Source organism: Sorex fumeus, unplaced genomic scaffold (assembly GCF_029834395.1).
Source record: "Sorex fumeus unplaced genomic scaffold, SorFum_2.1 ptg000026l, whole genome shotgun sequence".
Lineage (NCBI taxonomy): Eukaryota > Metazoa > Chordata > Mammalia > Eulipotyphla > Soricidae > Sorex > Sorex fumeus.
Genome location: NW_026606083.1, coordinates 2,329,585 through 2,350,716, shown reverse-complemented (window position 1 = coordinate 2,350,716; position 21,132 = coordinate 2,329,585). Strand labels below are relative to the sequence as shown.

The window sequence follows — 21,132 nt, the reverse complement described above, 5'->3', positions numbered from 1 at the left end:
CCACTAGGCCTGCTCCACAGCTTGGAAACTGGCCTCACATGCTGGGGGAAAAGGCAGCTCAGATAGAGAAGGGAACACCAAGTTGGGAGGACCCATTCGGGTTGAAAGATGCATGCTGAAAGTAGACTATAGACCAAACACGATGGCCACTGAATACCTCTATTGCAAACTACAACACCCAAAAGGAGAGAGAACAAAAGGGAATGCCCTGCCACAGAAGTGGGGTGGGTTGTGTGTGTGTGTGTGTGTGTGTGTGTGTGTGTGTGTGTTGGGGGGGCGGTTGGAAGGATATTGGGAACATTATTGGAGGAGAATAGACACTGGTGGAGAGATCATAAATTTTTATTGTATGACTGAAATATGAAAGTTCGTTAAGTTTGTAACTGTACCTTACGGTGATTCACTAATAAAAAATCTTATTTTAAAAAAAGAGTTACTCAGAATAAATTAGATATGGGGCTTGACCCTAAATTAATTTAAGCATGGAGTTTAGGGTAAATAAGAGTTGAAACATGTCCTTATTTGAAATCTGTAACATATACTTGGGCAGGAATAGATACATTACTTTTCTGAGAAAAATTAAAACGTGTCAAGTTCAGCCAGGAGTCTATAAACTTGTTACATTTTTATTAATATAGAAGAGGAGACACAAAGGAAGAGAAACAACCCATTAAAATCAGGGGAAACCATAATTCTTCTCACATTCTCTAAGCGATTTTAATTAATACAAGTAGCAGCTGCTCATCACTGAGTGGGAGGGTATCGCGGGAGACGCGTGCCTGCGGAACACAGCAGTGAAGAAGCAAGAACAGCAGAGAGCCAAGGAGGGTCGTGCGCGAACTGGTGGGAGGCGCACCCTGAGCTGATGGTGAGCCGGTCTCGGTGTGAACTGCGCGTTGAGCCGAAGGTGGTCTTCAGAGCCGAGACCAGAGAGCGCTCTCGGTTCCCGTCGCGGGACTTGGACATCACTTGCGGACAGGCTTTGGGCCTCGTTCTCAAGCGCTTCATTAAGGACTTACAAGTGGCTCTGGTAGAACACGAGGTGGTCGTCCCCCTTCTCCGCGAGGAGCGGCCGCTTCTCCGCAGGGAGCCCCCTCCTCTTGGGCCGACAGCAGAGGCAGGAGAGCCACCCCACCGCCGCGGCCAGCACTGCGCCCACCCCCGCCGCCCCGAGGAGCCAGGGCCAGATGCGACGAGCTTGCTCCAGGTACGGCTGGAGGTGGTCCTGGAACGTGTCCGGGTCTGAAAGAGAAAGGAACGCCCTGTTTCACGCTCACCAGCAGCAGCGTGGGCAGCGTCGGCAGCTTAACGTGGCACTTTGGACACCGAGATTTTTTAGCTGCTGCATAGTAGCTGCAAGACCTTGGGAAAATTATAGTGAATAAAACTAAACCCAAACTGGAGCGCTAGCACGGGGATGGGGGAGTTGGGGGAGGGGCCTTTCCCTTGCACACCGGGACCTGGGTTTGATTCCCAGCATCCCTTATGGTCCCCCAAGCACTGTCAGGAGTAATTCCTGAGTGCAGAGCCAGGAGTGACCCCTGAGAATTTCTGGGTGTGACCCAAAAAGAAAAAAGAAAAACTTAAAAATAGAAAAACAACTAAACCTAAGTATTTTCATAAAGAAAGTAGTCGATCATATTCATTTTTGGAATGTTTTAAAGTTACTATGCCAGTGTTTCTCAAATTTTCTTTTATCCTGTCACCGTTTGGGGGTTTATTTTCTTGTCTTTTGGGGTCACATCTGGTGATGCTGTGGTCCTCCTTGGAGCTTGGTTTGCTCCTGGGATGCTGCCCCTCCCCACCAGCGGCTGCACACTTAATCTGTGCTGTAGCCTCCAATTTATGCGATTCTCACCTGTGGCCTCTTGGAATGTCCTGCGGACACAAAGGGAGCCATATGTGCCCCCACTGAGAAAATAGCCTCTGACTTGTAAGTTATAGTGTCTCATATATAGTCTGAATATACAATAATAATTTTCACTGACTATTCTCTCGAACTTAAAATAATCCTGATGATTTTCAGAATATTGCTATACCAATACTCAAAACAATACCATATTTGACTACAATTAAAAGATTGTATAGAATGCTGACATATGATCACTAATTTTATTTCATTTTTATTATTGAATCATTGTGATTAACAAAGTTACAAAGCTATTCATGATTGAGTTATTAAGGTGTACAATTTCCAACACTGATTCCTGACTACTGTGTCCACTTTCCTTGGCCAATGTCCTTACGTTCCCTCCTGCCCTGTTCTTAAAGAAGTTTTCTCAGAACCATCAGGACACGAGAATAACATCTATACTCAGAGGTCAAAGCTTTCCATCTTTTACAAGGGAAGGGGATGTTTGTGCCATACCTGGCAGTGACCGGGCAGTGATCATGACTCCATGCTCTGGAATCACTTCTGGTGCTTCTCAGGGTGCTACCCCCAGTACCAAGAATCATGCCCAGCTCAACCCTATGGAAAGCTAGCACCTTACCTCTAGACTATTTCTTTTACCCCCACGCCCGCCCGCCCGCCCCCCCCCCCCCCCCGTTAAGACATTTTTAAATTTAAAGGAACATATTTGAGTTAGTGTATTTTTAAATAGCTCCAAGCAAGGAACTAATTTAACCTCTAACATTCTGGTTATTCTCATTGTTCTGAAGCACATCTGCAAATACCATTGAACAGATAGACCATCCAGGCTCTGCCTTCCCAGAGGGCCTTTCCGCCCCTACGATCATTTGTTTTATATAAATTACAAAAGCCATTACTAAACATTACCTGAAACAATAAATTATGCTTGCATATATTGTAAATATGAGATCAAATAATACTGTTAAAGAAATAGCACTGTTGAAAATAGATAAAAATTTACCATGCATCTGTTAACGTAAAATATTCAAAAGTAATATGTTTCTCATGAATTCGTATTTTAGGCAAATGGCAGCTACGGAGAAACTTTTTAAAAGTTTATAAATAGAATTATGGTATCTAGTAAATTCTAAAATATTTGAGTAAATAAAGAAGTTTATTAATATCTGCACATAGTTGCTCTGTAAAACACAGAATATAAAAGATCATAGATGTTTTCTATGTAGATTGGAATATATCAAAGATATGTATAGAAAGAGATAAAAAAAATTCCCCTACTTCAAACCCATCTATCTCTCCTTACTCCTATTTCTTGTCAACTACTGCCACACTTTCTGCTATTTACTCTCTGTCTTTAAACAATCAAAAAATTATTACAATAACAGATTATATATGAGAATTTTCTCATAGATAAAGTTGCAAGCTCTTTAATTCAATTCTTTCTTTCTCATCTGTTTAGTAAAATGATATAATTTGGAGCCAAATCCAGATCTATAATTTTCTTCTATGCAGCGAGGGATCTCCCAAGTGGCACTCCAGGATGGGGCTATTCAGGTGATTGTTCAGTCTGAGCAACTGAGTGCGAGGCTCAGAGGCTGTGGTCATCTGTAGACCTGTGGTGCTTAGAAGCACCAGCTTCCCGGGAACCCTTGGGGGATATCCAGAACTACACCTGATGTTTTTCAAAAGCTATCTGGTATTAGGGATCAAACCAGTTAGATAATTACAGGATTACCAGTTAGGTAATCCTTGATTTTCTTGAGTATTTCTCTTGCCATATCATATTTCTATGATTTTATCTATTTATCAAATTTTTAATTGACTCACCATGTGATACACAGTTACAAAGCTGCTCATGATTTAGTTCCATTCATACATTGTTCCAATACCTGTCCCCTCACCAGTGCACATTTCCCCCCATTTCCCTCCCGTTAGCCCTTCCCCACCCTCCTCACCCCCACAGCCTGCCTCTATGCTTTATTTGTACACTCTGTCTCTCTGTCTCTCTCTATCTCTGTCTGTCTGTCTCTCATCCTCTCTCATTTTTCTTTTAGGCACTGTGGTTTGTAATACTGAAAGACTATCATGTACATCATTTTACCTCCTTTCAGCACTCAGTTCTTGTCCAGAGAGATCTTTCCAACAATCATTGTAATAGTGGCCTCTTCTCTGTTCCAACTGCATTTCCTATCCCCTTTTGTGACAAACTTCCTCCCAGGGACCATCCTCCTGGCCCTTGTTGCTCCTTTTCCTTGAGGACTATTCACATACTATCGTACTGTTTTGTTTTTAACTCCGCAAATGGGAGCAATCATTCTATGTCTGTCCCTGTCCCTCTCACATGACACTCTCCATGTCCATACATATATGAGCAATTTCATGGGCTTCTTGTTCTCTGAGAAGCTGCACAATATTCCTTTGTGTAGATGAACCATAGTTTTTTACCCACTCATCTGTTCTAGGGCACTTCAGTTGTTTCCAGATTCTGGCTACTGTGACTAGTGCTGCAATGAACATAGGAGTGCAGATGGCTTTTCTGCTGTGTGTTTTTAGGCCGTCAGGGTATATCTACAGGAGTAGTATTGCTGGGTCATATGAAAGCTCAATGTCTAGGCTTTTGAGGAATTTCCATATTATTTTCTAGAAAGCCTGGATCAGTTGGCATTTCCACAACAGTGAATGAGAGTCTCCTTCCCTCCGTATTTACGCCAGAACTGTTTGTTCTCTTTGATGTGTGCTGATCTCTGTGGTATGAGATCTCTCATTGTTGTTTTGATTTGTATCTCCCTGATTACTAGTGACATAGAGTGCTTTGGCATGTGTCTATTGGCCATTTGTGTTTCTTTTTTGAGAAAGTTTCTATTCATCTCCTCTGCCCAATTTATGATTGGGTTGGATGATTTTTCTTGTGAAGTTCTATGAGTACCTTATACTTCTTAGACATTAACCTGTTATCAGATGAGTGTTGGGCATTTTTTTTCCCATTCTGAGGACTTTCTCTGTATGCTGGCCATTGTTTCCTTCTAAGTTCAGAATCTTCTTTATTTGATGTAGTTCCATTTGATGATCTTTGCTTCCAATTACTTGTTCAATGGTATTTTATTCTTGAAGGTGCCTTTAGCTTCAATGTTATGGAGAGTTCCTCTATGTTTCCTCTATGTGCCTAATGGATTCAGGTCTGGTATCAAGATCTTTAATTGGCGTCATTTTTATTTTATTTTATTTTATGTTTGTGAAAGAAAGAATGAGTTTTGAGTTATTTTTTTTCAAGTAGCTAATCAATTTTCCCAACACCATGGCCAAGGAAAGCCTCTTGCTTTCCTTGCTCCACTTCATATTTTTTGCTCCTTTATCAAAGATTAACTGATCATATATCTGAGCGTCTGCTTTAGGTTATTTCAGTCTATTCCACTGATCTAAGAGTCTGTCTTTATTCCAATACCATGCTGTTTTAATTACTACCACTCTGTACTACAGTTTGAAATTGGGGAAAGTCAGGCCTCCCATCTTCTTTTTCCAAGGATTGCTTTAGATATTCAGGGGACTGGGGATATTGCTCTACACAAATTCTAGGAGGGTTTTATCTATCTATATATTTTTTAAACGGCATAGTTATCCCTCTAGGGACTGCATTGAAGCTATACAATGCTTGGGGAATATTACCATTTTGATTATATTAATCTCAATCCATGAACAGAGAAATTTCCATTTGCTCATGTCCTCTTTTATATCTTTAAGTATTGTTTTTATTTTGATTTTTAAAATTTTTTATAATTAAAAATTATATTGTATATAGTAATTTAGGATTATTAAGAATTACATTTTAAGTAAAAATATTACTATTAATACAGTTTTTGCATGATTTTCCCTCACAGTTTTTAATTTATAATTCTTCACTGCATTGAAAATACTGTATCTTATGTGTATGCTCATATATTTTGTAGTACAATGGGAAGAGAGAGTACATCTTTCAGCAAATAATGATGTTTGTTTCTCATGACTCAAGTCCTGAGATTAAAGTAATGCATGTACTTTGGAGCCAGTTCTCTTAGAAAAATATGTATTTTATTTTCTTTTCTACTCTTTGATTATCTGGAAGGAAGATACTTTGTTAGTGATTCATCATGATTCATATGTTCAAAGCAAACCCTAGGTCTTATGCAACTACAAGAAAGGAACAGATCTGATGTCTGAAATTTACTGCCAGTTGAGTTTCTACCATTTTCACTTCAGATATCCAAATAAAATAATTATATTTTATGTAGTAATTTAGGATTATTAAGAATTACATGATAACTTCATATATAATAAAAGTTGATTTACAAACTTTATTTATTTATTTACAAACTTAGAATAAAATAGTTTACTAAAATAATAATTCTAAAAAAAATTTGCACCATTATTTTCATAGTAGTATTGCACTGTAACACTGTCCTCTCATTGTTCATCAATTTGCTTAAGCGGGCACCAGTAACATTTCCATTGTGAGACTTATTGTTACTGTTTTTGGCATATCAAACACGTCACAAGTAGCTTGCCAGGCTTTGCCGTGAGGGCGAGATACTCTCAGTAGCTTGCCGGGCTCTCTGAGTGGGACAGAGAAATTGAACCTGGGTCGGCCGCATGCAAGGCAAATGCCCTACCCACTTATTATTCAAATAATCAAAACTAAAATCAACCTAAAACCTATTAGCAAATATTTGCATACCAAAGCTTATATATAAAATATTTTGGAAAGATTGTGAAGCAGTAAGGAATAAAATTTAAAATGAGTCTCACTGTTCACCATAAAATGATTAATGTTAAGAAACATTAAAGTAGGAATATTTTTGGATCAGAAGAATTTTTAAAAACTATTTCTATTTCCAATATTAAATCAGAAAATGTTTTTATCATTTTCATTCAGTCAGTTTCTAATTTTTCTTTTATGTTAATTTTTATTCAGATTAACTAATCTTTTATTTTGTGTGTGCACATGCTCTATATTTCCAAAGTAAATTCATGTGTCCTATTACCCATACAGCAAACATATGGGCATTTAATTACTATTTTCTTGACTTAATAAAATAGGGATCTAAAAGTTTTCTTCTAATATTGAAAATGAAAAGTATACCTATTGCTCATTACAACTCATAACATATAGGAAAAATTATAAATGTTATTGATTCCTATCATTCCAAAATAAATTTATCTGTATTTATACTCTCCAGATCCAACAACAGAAATTTTTTCTATATAATGACTCATGCTTTACACAGAAGAGGTCCAGATTTTATTTCTGACATAGCATACATCTGCTCTCGGTGCTACGAGGACTAACCCCAAGCGTGGATCTTGGGGAAGCTCTTGGTCACTGCCATGTGTGGCCAAAATTATTACATTTTTTTTTATCAAATCTTTTTTGATCATTGGGTCAGCTAAGTTTCTCTTTCAGATTCTGAAACTATTTGCTCCCTTGTGACATGGTATAATTATCTGTGTGTTAAAATTATTTTAATGTACTTTTAATTTAGGTATGATCATAACCTCTTCAATAGTATGTGTTTTGTATTTTCACTCTTATGTTCATTACTTTTTTTCATTAATTCATCAATGTTATCTGAAATACAGTAGAAGCCAGAGGGTAGTCTACATACTAGATAAAACAAATAAAGCAGAGTTCCTAGCTTAAAAGTAACAATAACCAGAAGAAGTGATTGATGGGTAGCAAGGCAGCAATGAAAGCTGTTTGATGTGATGCAAATATGTCTGTGCCAGCTTTTATCTGTTTACTGATTGTTTTCATCATTTCATCCCAAGTCTATGTCTATCCTATGATTTTATAATGTTTCTTGGAAGGAGAAAATGGATGGATTTTGCTTCCTGATTCATTCTTCCAATTGGTGCCTTTAGATGGGATCACTTGATCACTTGATCACTTCACATCCTGTTACTCATCAATTTGCTCGAGCGGGTGCCAGTAACTTCTCCATTTATCCCTATCGCGTTCTAGTATAACCCAATGGTGTTTGCTTGTTCTAGGAACACAAAAAGCCTCAAACTGATCGTTCAGGGTCTTGACGAAGAAGTCTGACCATCTTGTAGGTGGGCAGCCACGCAATCTTTTGAGGTCCTGTGGAATTCTGTTGGTAATGGCTCTAGTCCAGCGGTCATCTCCAAATCTCATTACGTGTCCAGCCCATCTGATTTTTGATGCCTTGGGAAACAAGACAGCATCCCTGATTCTTGACGATCGATGGAGGTCAGAACTCCAGATTCTTTCTGTCATTTGAGTGAAGCTGGTTACTGAAAGCACAGCTCTTTTGATTTCTCTTTGGGAGACCTGAATAACATTCTTATCCTGTTTTCATAGGGCCCAGGTCTCTGAAGCATATGTTAATGCAGGAAGAACAGTGGAATCGAAGAGATGTGCCTGAAGCCAGAGATTCTTCGTCCTCTTAGTTGTTTCTTCAATGCTCTCGAGGGTGTTCCAAGCTACTCTCTTCCTCCTGCACAACTCAGGTGCCAGGTCATTCATCATGTTCACTTCTCGACCTAGGTACACATAACTGTTACATTCAGAGATGTTTGTTCCATTGAGAGCGAATGGAGCATCAGGAATGATACCGTTTCTCATTATCATTGTCTCGTGAGATTCAGCTATAGTTTGACCTTTCTACAGTCACAGTCGAAGTCGGCCAGGATTTGTGCCATTTAGCTAATGTTTGGCGTTATTAGAACGATGTCATCAGCGAACCAGAGGTGGTGTAGTTGCCGACTGTCTATCTTCACTCCCATTGCTTCCTATTTCAGTTGCCACATGATGTTCTCGAGGGTGGCACTGAAGAGTTTCGGTGAAATGGTATCACCCTGCCGAACCCCTCTCTTGACATGGATGATCACTTCCTTGTAGAATGTTGAGATCCTGGTAGTGAATCTGTAAGCTCACAGAGGATCCTGATGTATTGAGTTTGAACGCCCTGTTTGGCTAGGGCTTCGATGACCACTTCTGTCTCTACAGAATCAAAGGCCTTCTTTAAATCAATGAACGTTAGACAGAGTGGCATCTTGAACTCCTGAGAAACCTCAGTGATGTTGGTTTTTGTGTGGATATGGTCAACTGTGCTGAATCCTTTGTGGAACCCAGCTTGCTCGCATGGTTGTCTTTCATCTAGTGTTCTGCCAATCCTATTAAGGATGACTCGAGTGAATAGCTTGTAGACGACAGACAACAGGCAGATCGATAATTGCCAATGTCATAGATGTCTCCCTTCTTGTACAGTAGTACAGTCCTGTTGGTTTTCATTGGGACAGAACCTTGCATTCAGACAGGTAGCGTGTGAAGAGCCAAGCCAGTGTATTGATGAGTACTGGCAGTAGGTTCTTCAGGTGTTCGGGTCTGACCTTGTCTGGGCCAGGTGCTGTTCGATTCTTTACTGTTCTCTTTCTATAGATGGTATAGTTCAATCTATTGACATTCAGCCCATTGTAAAAGGCTGTACTTCTATTACTGTGTAGGGCTGTTGCTTCTACAGTTGGCCATTTGGTTTATATAAATGGTCTTTCAGTATTTCATTCAGGGCCAGCCTAGTTATAGTAAATGCTGTCAGCTCTTGGTTGTCTGCGAATGCTTTTGTACTTCCATCTCATCTAAATAGAGCTTTTGCAGGGTATTTGACTGTAGATGGAATGTTTTCTTTTCATTGATTAATTTGTATCTGTCATTCCACTTTTTTTCCTGTTTCATATAAGAGATCTGTTGTGATTCTAATGTTGTTTCCTTTATATTGAAAGTTTCTATTTCCTCTTGAAGCTTTAAGGAGTCTATCTCTGTCTTTGCATTTTGCCATTTTGATCACTATATATCTTGCCATTGTTCTCTCTGGATTTATTTTGCTTGTTCCTCTTTAGGCCTCTTAAATATCAGCCTCCCCCCAGAGAGTGGGGAAACTCTCAGTTATGTTCTTTCTCCCCTCTTGTTCTATCCTGTTCCCGTCTTCCTCTTCGCCTGGTATTCCTAATATTTGGAGATTGGTCTTCTTACTGTTACCCATGAGACCTATTGTTGTTACTGCATTTGGCATATCGAATATGTCATGGGGAGCTTTCGAGGCTGTACCTGTGCGGGTGGGATACTCTCAGTAGCTTGCTTGGCTCTCTGAGAGGAATAAATGGGTAGAAGTGTCTTATGATGTGTCCAGAAAGTGGTCTGGAGTATGGAGGTGGTTGGGCAGTGGAGGTTAGCTGTCGGGGCTGGGTCTCTTGGGGTTGGGGAGGGCTCTCACCCGCCCCACAGCCTGGCATGAAGTCCATAGGTCTCATTCCCCTAACCCTAAAAAAGCCTTCAGTCATTGGGAAACGACAATTAAGAAGAGGCTGCTAAAGTCTCAGGGCTGGTAGTAAAGAGACATTACTGGCGCCTGCCCGAGTAATTCCATGATCAACAGGATGACAGTGATACAGTGGTACAGTGATACTGTTACCCATTAGATTCCTTACATCCTCTTTCCATCTAGTGATTCTCTTCTTTTTGTCAGTTCCCCATCTGTTGGTGTCCAACCATATCATAAAGATTAGTCCTTGGACTCTGGACTGCAAGCAGGAAGCAGAACCAGGACCCCACATTGCACTAAGTGGGCGAACCTGAGCTTGAAAGTCTGATTGATATGGAAAAGGCAAAACTGACTCTCTGTGGCCAGCAAATTCCTGCAGCACAAAGCAGCAGCTTTCCCTTCTCACATGTTTCAGACCTAGCTAACTTCAGTTATAAATATCTTCTCCTGTTTTCAGAGACCCCAGGTGTGAGGAGGGTGTGATGTAATTGACTATGTTTTCAGGTATGAAGAGGTCATGACCTATATAATTGACTATGTTTTTTTTATAACTGATTATGTCTTTCTTCCTTTAATTGATCATGTTCTTGTACCATGCTGTTGAAATTCATTGGTGATTCCTCTCATGCCATTTAATTTCATTGGATGTGATTATAATAAGCCAGCAAATAAAAGGAGGCTGAAAAGACTGCTCTTTATCAAAAGACCTGAGCGATTCTTGTGGTCTTCTGTGAATCATTTCTTTCCCGTTCCTTGTCTCAGTGCCTCAGACTGCCTAACCAAATGTTTGTACAGCACCCATCAATGCTGTCTTGTATTTTGTCTTTAAGTTCATCTATTTGGTTCTATACCTGTTCTCGCTATGGCTTTTTCTTGTGTTCTCTAGTTCTTTCTGTTCATTTTGTATGGAATCTGTCATCCTCTGAATCAGTTATTCATTGAGTTGTCTAATTTCTCATCTTAATTTCATGTGCCAGTGCTTGCTTGGTTTCTGTTGCTAATGTAGTGAGTGTTGCGTTCAGATCCTCATCAACAAACCTAATCGTTTTGGGTTTCTATCTCTGTCTGATACAGCAGTTGGGTGATTTTTCACTTTCCCCATTGTTCTTTGAGTTTTATTTTCATTATTGTTGGAGTTTAAGATTTCCAGTTACTTAAGAAATGATGTGTTAATATGTTTAGACCAGAATACTATTTACTGATAAAACCTCTGCTCTTAGGAGTTTTTCCTATACTATGTAGTGCTATTAGATTCTGACAAAGGACTTTTGAACTATTCACTATGTTTGCTTGACTGAGCTATATAACTACATAAGGTCAGTGAAGTATGGTTGATTCATCCTCTGGCTTCAGTATGAAGAGGTTAGCTTTAATCTGTCCCATATACAATAGCACCTATGTGATTTGGGGTTTAGGGAATTAGAGATGACATCAGTCGGGGCGATTCCCTGATCTAGAGCCTTGAGTCTGCCAGGGAGAAGCCCACGAGGTCCTGGGCTCTATGTCCAGAGCCTGTCTTTGATGACAGGAGCACGTGGGCTAGACCTTTATAATGTATTGATATTAAGTTTGCTAGTATCCCACCCATACGGCAAAGCCTGGCAAGCTCCCCATGGCATATTCAATATGCCTAAAACAGTAACAAGTCTCACAATTTGTTTTGAGATGTTACTGGTGTCCGCTCGAGCAAATCGATGAACAGTAGGAGGACAGTGCTTAGTTTTTCAAAGATGCAATTTTGATTTCCTTTATATTGGATTGCATTTTTGGGTTCTATTTTATTATTTCCTGCCCTAACTTTTTCTTCTTTCTGCTGGCTTTATATTTTTCCCCCTAGATGCTTAAATTGTGCAGTTAGATTGCTTATGTGATTTTTTTTTAGCTTTACAATGAACGCTTTCACTGCTAGAACTTTCTTTGTAACATCATGTTTGCTGTGTCCCTTGTGTTCTGGTGGCTAGCATTTTTGTTCAAACTTGTTTCTAGAAAACTTTGTATGTTTCCTGATATTCTCTGACACACTATTTTTCTTACTAGTGAGTTGTTTAATTTCTAAATGTTTGAGGATTTCCCCCCCTCATTTCTGCTTGTGATTAACATATTTTAAACTCATCATGGTCTGATAGGTATAGTTGATATGATAGGTATAGTTGAGAGGTATAGTTGATAAAAAGTCTGTATGATTTTATGTGGAGGTATGTTATGTAACCCAGCATGCAGTTTGTCTTGGAGAATGTCCTGTGTGCTCTACAGAAGAATATCTATTAGACTTTAGGGAATTTGAAAAAGCTCTATACATGTCTACTTAGGCCCATGTCTTCTACTTCTTCCTTCAAAGGCTGAGTTTTCTTGTTGATTTTTAGTCCAGTTGATAAACACAAAAGTGATAAAGTTGTGTTCAAGTCTCCAAATACTATTGAGTTTCTATCAGTAATCACAGGTCTGTTAGCAGTTGTTTGAAACATAAGCTTAAGGTCTCTCATTAGGTGCATAAATGTTTAGAACTATTAATTGTTCATACTGTGATATTCCTTGATCATTAAGAAACTACCATCATTAAGAAACTGCCATCTTTCTCCCTCTCTCACTCACTCTCTCTCTCTCTCTTTCTCTGTGTCTCTGTCTCTCTCTGTCTCTCTCACAACTTTTGTATAATTTTTTAACTTCCTGCTCATTCTTCCACTCTGTATATCTTTTTGCTGCATACATCACATCGATATGGAGTGAACTCATTGTCCTGAGTAGTTTTTCCATCCCTCTGTAACATGTTTGTGAATTTTGTTCTGTCTTCAGAAAGTTGTTAAATTGCTTCTTGGAAAATTAGCTTCAAGGCTCTGCAGCTCCTTGCTGTTAGGCTTCCCTCCACAGTCCAGCAGGGGCGCCCCAGGACCCTCTGAGGGCAGTGGATCTAGCCTGGTTACAGGGCTGGAGAGAGGCTCAAGTTGCCACTTGGCTTTTACAGATGTTTCATATTACATGTTTAAAACATCAAGAATTAAATTTTGAAAAAAATAACTTTTGTTGTTATTTACTTATTTATTGAGCTATGTCCAGCAGTATTCAGGACTTACTCTTGGCTCTGCACTCAAGGATCATTAATGGAAGGCTTAGGGGATCATATACGTTACTGGGGATCCAATCCAGTGGGCCCTGTGCAAGTCAAGTGCTCTACCTGTTGTTCAATCTCAACAGCTCCCCAAAAGAATCACTTTTACTTAAGCCTCACTTTATGCTGGTAAGCCCTATCCTATGTTGGCTATGTGGTATCACTCTTCACTAAATAATAAATAAGATTTACACTTAATTGAGAATATTTATTTCCCCAATCATCCATCTTCAAATTGAAATTGTATTTCACCTCTCTCTATATGTAATACATAAATATATGATTATTAACATGGTTGTAAAATATGCATGTGGCAAGTTCCTAGGTATTAGGAGTATTAGGAAACATAACTATCTGTTCTTAATGTATCAAGATAATGCTGACATGCTCAGTAGTATTATGTAGACTGGATGTAACTACTACTATCATAGTTATAGCCATGGCAATTATCATTATGACAATATTACCATCATTTTTATTAAGTTTAAGCTTAAAATAATTTTTTTTACTGTTCACCTTAGAAGAAGTTTAAAGCATAATGCTAAAATGTCTTTATCTTTTTCTGTGCTATACCAGTATCATTAGAATATTGGTTTTTAATTTTCACAGTAACATTTTGAGGAAGTCTGATCTCAGAATGAGTTATGAAAATAATATTTAGGGAATTAAAGTAAAATATCCCAAGGTCACTCAGTGGTCTCAAAAATTTTTCTCTTGTTATTTAAATTGTGCTTTTCTCCTAGTGGCCAAGTACAGAACGACCATATTAATAAGAATGGATATAAAATGAAGTACGTTTGAAGCATGGTTCATCTACTTATAAATTAGCAATATGTTACATGTTGTAACATATTTTTTCAATTTGAAGTGCTCAGAGAAAGCATTTTTTTTTTTTTGCTTTTTTCGGTCACACACAGCAATGCTTAGGGGTTACTCCTGGCTCTGCACTCAGGAGTTACTCCTGGCGGTGCTGCGGGGGACCATATGAGATGCTGGGGATCGAACCCTGGCCGGCCACATGCAAGGCAAATGCCCTACCCGCTGTACTATCGCTCCAGCCCCCACAGAGAAAACATTTTAAGAACAATATTTTGTGCATTTTCAAAATGGTTCATTAGATTCAGTAATTCGTATGGGGAAAAATGGATTTTACCTGAGTCTTGTAGATAGCTATAGTCATAGCCCAGATCTCTGGATGAAATAAAGAAATCTCCATTTCTGAACAGTGGTATAAAAGGTACCATGTAGGATTCTCGGTTATGTCCAATAGGTGCATTGGCCTCCGGGTAGACTTCCTGAAGAGGGCGGTGCCTCCGGAGCCACTGTTCAAAAATACTGCAGAGGAAAGGACCATCCAGACTCAGTAATGTATGATTAAAGAGAAGTAACAAACAGTATGAAAGTTCAAGAAATAGATATATACAAAATTTGATTTTATGTTTTGAAAAATTTGTGTAAAACACCAGTTGAATCTATTTCTGAAGATATTTTATTTGAAAGAAATGTTATTTAAGGATAGCTTGGATAATTAACATACTAGAAAATGAATAAAATGTACATGATAACCTTAGAACTTCTAAAATATTTCAGAACAAGAGTGAATTTTTATTTAGGTGACTGACAGTCCAGAGAAGCAGGACAGGAGTCAAGGCACTTGCTTTGGACATGCTGACCTGGGATTGAACTTTGGCATGTGCATGTCTCCTGAGCCCCACCCAGAGAGGCCCGGAGCATGGAGCCAAGAGCAAGCCTTGAGCACCACCCGGTGTGTCCTCCCCACCCTGCCCCACCCCGCCAGTGTTTCTTCTCCCAAACAAAATAATTAACCCAAGGAAAATGCCACAAACAAAATTGGACTCAGGACAGGAATTTGGTCATTTTTGGTCATCGTGAGGGACTTTAATAAGAATTTCAATTCCCTTGTTACTTTTGGTGATATTGTTGCTTAACGATTCCGGGAAGAAAGAACTCATTTCCCAAGGCAGAGGGTACAAACGTTTTTTCTTGTCCACCAATTTCCCCTGCAGTTGATGTACTCATGCACCACACTAGACTTGGAGAGAGGAGACAATGGGATAAAGAAGCAGGACAAGAAAGGACATTCTATGTCCACGCAATGTTAGTGTGGGAGCAATACTCAGCATTTAGTGGCTGGAGGAAAGGCTGAGCAAAATCTCCTTTGTCCTGGGGAACTCCTGCATTCTATAGTATTTAAAAAAAATTATGTGCTATAGTGGCTTCCCTCTTCCCATTTTTTATCTGTTTTTAAACTCACTGTGTTACTGAATTATTCGACCTCTTCTCAGAAAACAATTTCTTGTTTAAGTCGCCAGCATTAGTTTCTGTTGCACACAATAACTATGGATAAAGAAGGTGGTTGAATAGAAAGAACCTAATCTGCATCCTAATTGATGTCACCAAAAATAAATACACAATACTTGGATTAATCACAGACTCATGCCTGAAAACCCGAGTGCACTCTGTGAGCACTCCCGAGACTGCTCTTGTGTGTGCTCCCACGGAGTAATGGAAATATTTCTGCCCATGTTGTGAGAAGACAGGTGCTTCTACTAGGTTCTGATGTTCCTATTTTCTCTCTCTAAGGCAACATGGGAAGAACTCTGCTGACACTAATCTTGAAATATAAACTGCTTGTTCAGTACTCACCTGTACTACTTAATCAGTATTTGTCTTACACTGTGGAATCATAAGTTTATGCTTACAGAACAGAAAAATATGCAAACCAAGATCAGAAACTATACATTATCATAATGTACACGACAAAAGGAGACACAGTGGAATCATAAGAAGAAAATACAAAGCCCCAGCACCCCGTCCTGTTCGTCTCCAATGCCCCAGCCAGTTTTCTCCCTCTCCCAGGTACCAGTAGGGGGTGGCCCATGCAGAAGTGGGAGTCCCCTGTGCGGAGGTGGGCATGGGCTCTGCAGAACTGGGCGTGGTCTATTTTGGGGTCAGCAGCTGTTCACGTGTTCCCAGTTGTTTTACCCACACCCAGAAATCTGGTGTCACATTTCAGTCTACATAAAACCACAATAACACGAAGAAAGTGCAAATCCCCACCACAAGGAGAGGACGATGAAAAGAGTCCAGAAGCTTCAACAGGCATCACAGACAAATGTGAGCTCTTAGATAAAGAATTTAGAGATGAACTATTGAAGATGTTCAATGAACTCAAAGAAACGGTGGGGCAGATATCCAGTAAATTAAAAAAGGACATGGAAGAAACAATGCATCGAAGAAACAAGAAATTACAGGAAGAAATGAGAGCAGAAATTGAAAAGATAAGCACAGAAGTGTCACAAAGAATTCGGGAGATGAAATAAAAAACTCAGTGTGTACCGTCAACAGTAGAATGGCTACAGCCGAAGACAGAAATAGTGAGCTGGAAGATGAACTGCAGGAAGCCTACAGGCAACAACAAACAATGAGAAGAGACCTCAAAATAGCTCTGGAGCGAATCAGAGTTGTAGGGGATGATTTCAAGAGGAACAACATTAGAATCATTGAGTATCAGAAGGTCAGGGAAGCAATCCCAATGAAAATGCCACAGTGAAAGAAATCATTGCTGAAAAGTTCCCAGAGGTGCAGGCATCCAGATTCAAGGAGCCCGAAGAGCGCCAGCTAAAAGAGGCACTAACAAAAACACTCAAAGACATATCATAGTTAGAATGAGGGATGCCACTGATAGAGACACAATATTTTAAGCAGCAAGGTCAAAGAAGGAAATCACATACAAAGGAGCACCCCTTAGATCCACAGCAGACCTATCAGAGGAAATCCTCCAAGCCCAGAGACAATGGTGGGATATAGGAAAAAAGCTCAATGAAATGAACGCTTCAACAAGAATACTTTATCCAGCTAGGCTCACACTCAAACTCGAAGGAACGTATATTATTTTGTGGATAAACAACAGCTCAGGAGTTTCATAGACTCAAAACCAAACCTAAAAGAAGGGCTAAAGGGGCTACTGTAAGACAAGAGAACCCCCTAGAAGCACAACAAACTCTTACAGAAAGATGATGCAAACCCCATGACAATAATCTTTCTCAACGTCAATGGTCTAAATTCACCAATTAATAGACACAGAGTGGCAGAATGGATTTAGAAACTGAACCCAACATTTTATTACCTACAAGACACACATCTGAACAGTCAGAACAAACACAGACTCAAAGGCAAAGGATGGAAAACAATCCCCTCAAGAAAGCTGGGGTAGCCCTACTAGTATAGGACAACATAGTTTTCAGGTTGAAAAAGATTAGAAGGGATAGTGAAGGCCATTTTTTATTAATAAGGGATATATACAGCAGGGCTGGAGGGATAGCACAGCAGTAAGGGCGTTTGCCTTGCACGCAGCCAACATGGCCGACCCGAGTTCGATTCCTCTGCCCCTCTCGGAGAGCCCAGCAAGCTACCGAGAGTATTCGATATGCCAAACACAGTAACAACAAAGTCTCCAATGGAGATGTTGCTGGGCCTGCTTGAGCAAATCAACGATCAACGGGAGGGCCTTTATTATTATTTATTTATATACAGCAGGAAGAAATCACACTCCTAAACGCATATGCACTCAGTGAGGGACTAGCCAAGCACAACAACTGCTAACAGACCTTAAGAAGGACATTGCGAGCAACACAATAGTACTTGGAGACTTCAACACTGACTTATGACCTCTGGATATATCAAGAAGATTAAAACTCAGCAAGAAAATAATGACTCTGAAACAAGAAATAAAAGAGAGAGGGCTAATAGATCTATACAGGAATTTATATACCCTCCCCTTAAAAAATGCACATTCTTTTCCAGTGCACATACAACATTTTCTAGAATAAACCATGTGCTGGGCCACAAAGAATACCTTAACAGAATCAGGAAGATAGACATTCTATCAACTATCTTTTCAGACCACGAAGCACTGAAGATAGAAGTTATCATGTAAAGATGCAGAAAACCAAATAAAAACCTGGAAATTAAACAACTCAATATTGAACGAGTGGGTCATGAAAGAAATCAAGGAACAAATCAAAAGATACCTGGAAACAAATGAGAATGAAGACACAAGCTACCAGAACATGTGGGATGCAGCTAAAGCCGTATTAAGGGGAAATTTATAGCTCTGCAAGAATTTCTCAGGAAGAAAAGGCCCACATAAACAACTTGACTTCACAGCTCAAGATCTTAGAAAAGGAACAACAAAAGGAGACCAAACCAGGCAGAAGGAAAGAGACCATAACACTTAGACAGAAATCAATGACATGGAAACCCAAAAAACTATCTGAAAGATCAATGAAACCAAGAGCTGGTTCTTAAAGAAAATAAACAAAATTGATAAACCACTAGCAAAACTCACATATAAAGAGAGATTGAAAACTCTAATAAACCAAATCAGAATTGAAAAGGGGGACATCACAACAGAAACCAAAGAAATTCAGAAGATCATCAGAGACTACTTTGAAAGTCTATATGGCACAAAACTAGAGAACCTAGAAGAAAAGGATAAATTCCTGTATTCCTATAATCCAGGCTGAATTAAGAAGATCTAGAGTACCTGAATAGACCCATTAATATCAAGGAAATTGAAACTGTAGTCAAAAGTCTTCCCTAAAACAAAAGCCAAGTTCCAGATGGATTCATTAGTGAATTTTTTGAAATATTGAAAGAGGACCTACTGCCAGTTCTTCTCAAGCTTTGCCACGAAATTGTAAGTAAAGTAAAGTAAAGGCCCTCCCGTTGATCATCGATTTGCTCGAGCAGGCCCAGTAACGTCTCCATTGGAGACTTTGTTGTTACTGTGTTTGGCATATCAAATACGTCACGGGGAGCTTGCCAGGCTCTGCCGGGCGGGTGAGATACTCTCGGTAGCTTGCCGGGCTCTCCGAGAGGGGTGGAGGAATCGAACTCGGGTCGGCCATGTTGGCTGCATGCAAGGCAAACGCCCTACCGCTGTGCTATCGCTCGCACAGCGGTAGGGCGTTTGCCTTGCATACATTCAACATGGCCAGGAAACTGAAGAAACAAAAACTATCCCAAAGAGTTTCTATGAGGGTGATATCTCTCTAATACCAAAAGGAATCAAGGATACCACAAGAAAAGAAAACTACAGGTCAATATCCCTGATGAACACAGATGCGAAGATTCTCAACAAAATACTAGCAAATAGAATTCAACAACTCATTAAAAAGATCATACACCACGACCAAATGGGATTTATAGCTGGGATGAAAGGATGGTTTAAACATTTGGAAATAAATCAACATAATCCAGCATATAAACAAAAAAGATGAAAACCATATATCATATCAATAGATACAGAGAAAGCATTTGACAAGATCCAGCACCCATTTATGATGAAAACCCTCGCCAAAATAGGTACAGAAGGGACTTTCCTCACTATAGTTAAACCCATCTACCACAAGTCTATAGCAAGCATCATCCTCAATGGTGAAAAACTAAGAGCCTTCCCTCTAAGATCAGTGATGAGACAAAAATGCCCACTCAATCAACTGCTGTTCAATATAGTACTGGACGTACTTGCAATAGCGGTTAGGCAAGAAAAAGATATTAAGGGCATTCAGGTAGGAAAGGAAGAAATCAAGCTCTCACTATTCGCAGATGATATGATACTATACTTAGAGAACCCTAAAACGTCTACCAAGAGACTCCTAGTAACAATAGACTTGTATAGTAAAGTTGCCGGCTATAAAATCAATACCCAAAAGTCCATGGCTTTCTTATACACAAATGATGAGAGAGAAGAAAATGACATAAAAGAAATAATCCCGTTGACAATTGTGCTTCAGAAAATAAAGTATCTAGGTATCAGCTTAACTAAGGATGTAAAAGATCTGTACAAAGAGAACTACAAAACGCTACTTCAGGAACTAAAAGAGGGCATGAGGAAAGGGAGATATCCCCTGCTCATGGATCGGGAGAATTAACATTGTCCAAATGGCAATACTTCCCAAAGCATTGTAAAAATTCAATGCAATTCCTATAAGCATACCCATGACATTCTTCAAAGAAATGGAGCAAACACTCATGAAATGCATATAGAACAATAAACCCCCAGGAATAGCTAAAGCAATTCTTGGGAAAAAGAAAATGGGAGGAATCAACCTCTCTAACCTCAAACTCTACTACAAGGCAGTAATAATTAAAACAGCATGGTACTGGAACAAAGGCAGAGCTGCAGACCAATGGAACAGGGTTGACTATACTGACACCCCTCCCCCACCAACATATTATCATCTAATCTTTGATAAAGAAGCAAGAAATGTGAAGTGGAGCAAGGGAAGCTTCTTTAACAAATTGTGCTGGCAAAACTGGACAGCTACATGCAAAAAAATATGGGCTTAGATGTCTACCTAACACAATGTACAAAAGTACGATAAAATGGATTAAAGACCTTAACATCAGACCGGAATCCATAAGGTACATTGAAGACAAGGTTGGCAAAACTCTTCACGACATTGAAGTGAACAGTGTCTTCTAAGATGACACGCCATTGGCCAAGCAAGTGAAAACAGAGACAAATGGGACTATCTTAAATTCAGGAGCTTCTGCACAGTGACCAAAATACGAAGACAATCTACAGAATGGGACAGGATATTCACCCAATACCCATCCGATAATGGGTTGATTTCAAGGATGTGCAAAGCACTCGTTGAACTCCACAAGAAGAAAACATCCAACTCCATCAAAAAATGGGGTGAAGACATTGCCTCTTTTGCAAACCACAACACCCAAAAGGAGAGAGAGAACAAAATGGAATGCCCTGCCACAGAGACAGGGTGGGATGGGGGGGTGGGGGGTGCGAGGGATAC

General features: G+C 39.6%; 1 protein-coding gene across 1 annotated transcript in view; it reads right to left on the bottom strand.

The window, feature by feature from the left end:
* Nucleotides 1-1,015: 1,015 nt before the first annotated feature.
* Nucleotides 1,016-21,132, bottom strand: part of TYR (tyrosinase) — a 144,966-nt gene continuing 124,849 nt past the window's right edge. Inside the window, exons 4-5 of the mRNA XM_056114686.1 lie at nucleotides 14,442-14,623; nucleotides 1,016-1,242 (exon numbers count right to left, since the gene is read on the bottom strand). Coding sequence (XP_055970661.1) covers nucleotides 1,016-1,242; nucleotides 14,442-14,623 — 409 coding nt within the window. The remainder of the gene's footprint in view (nucleotides 1,243-14,441; nucleotides 14,624-21,132) is intronic.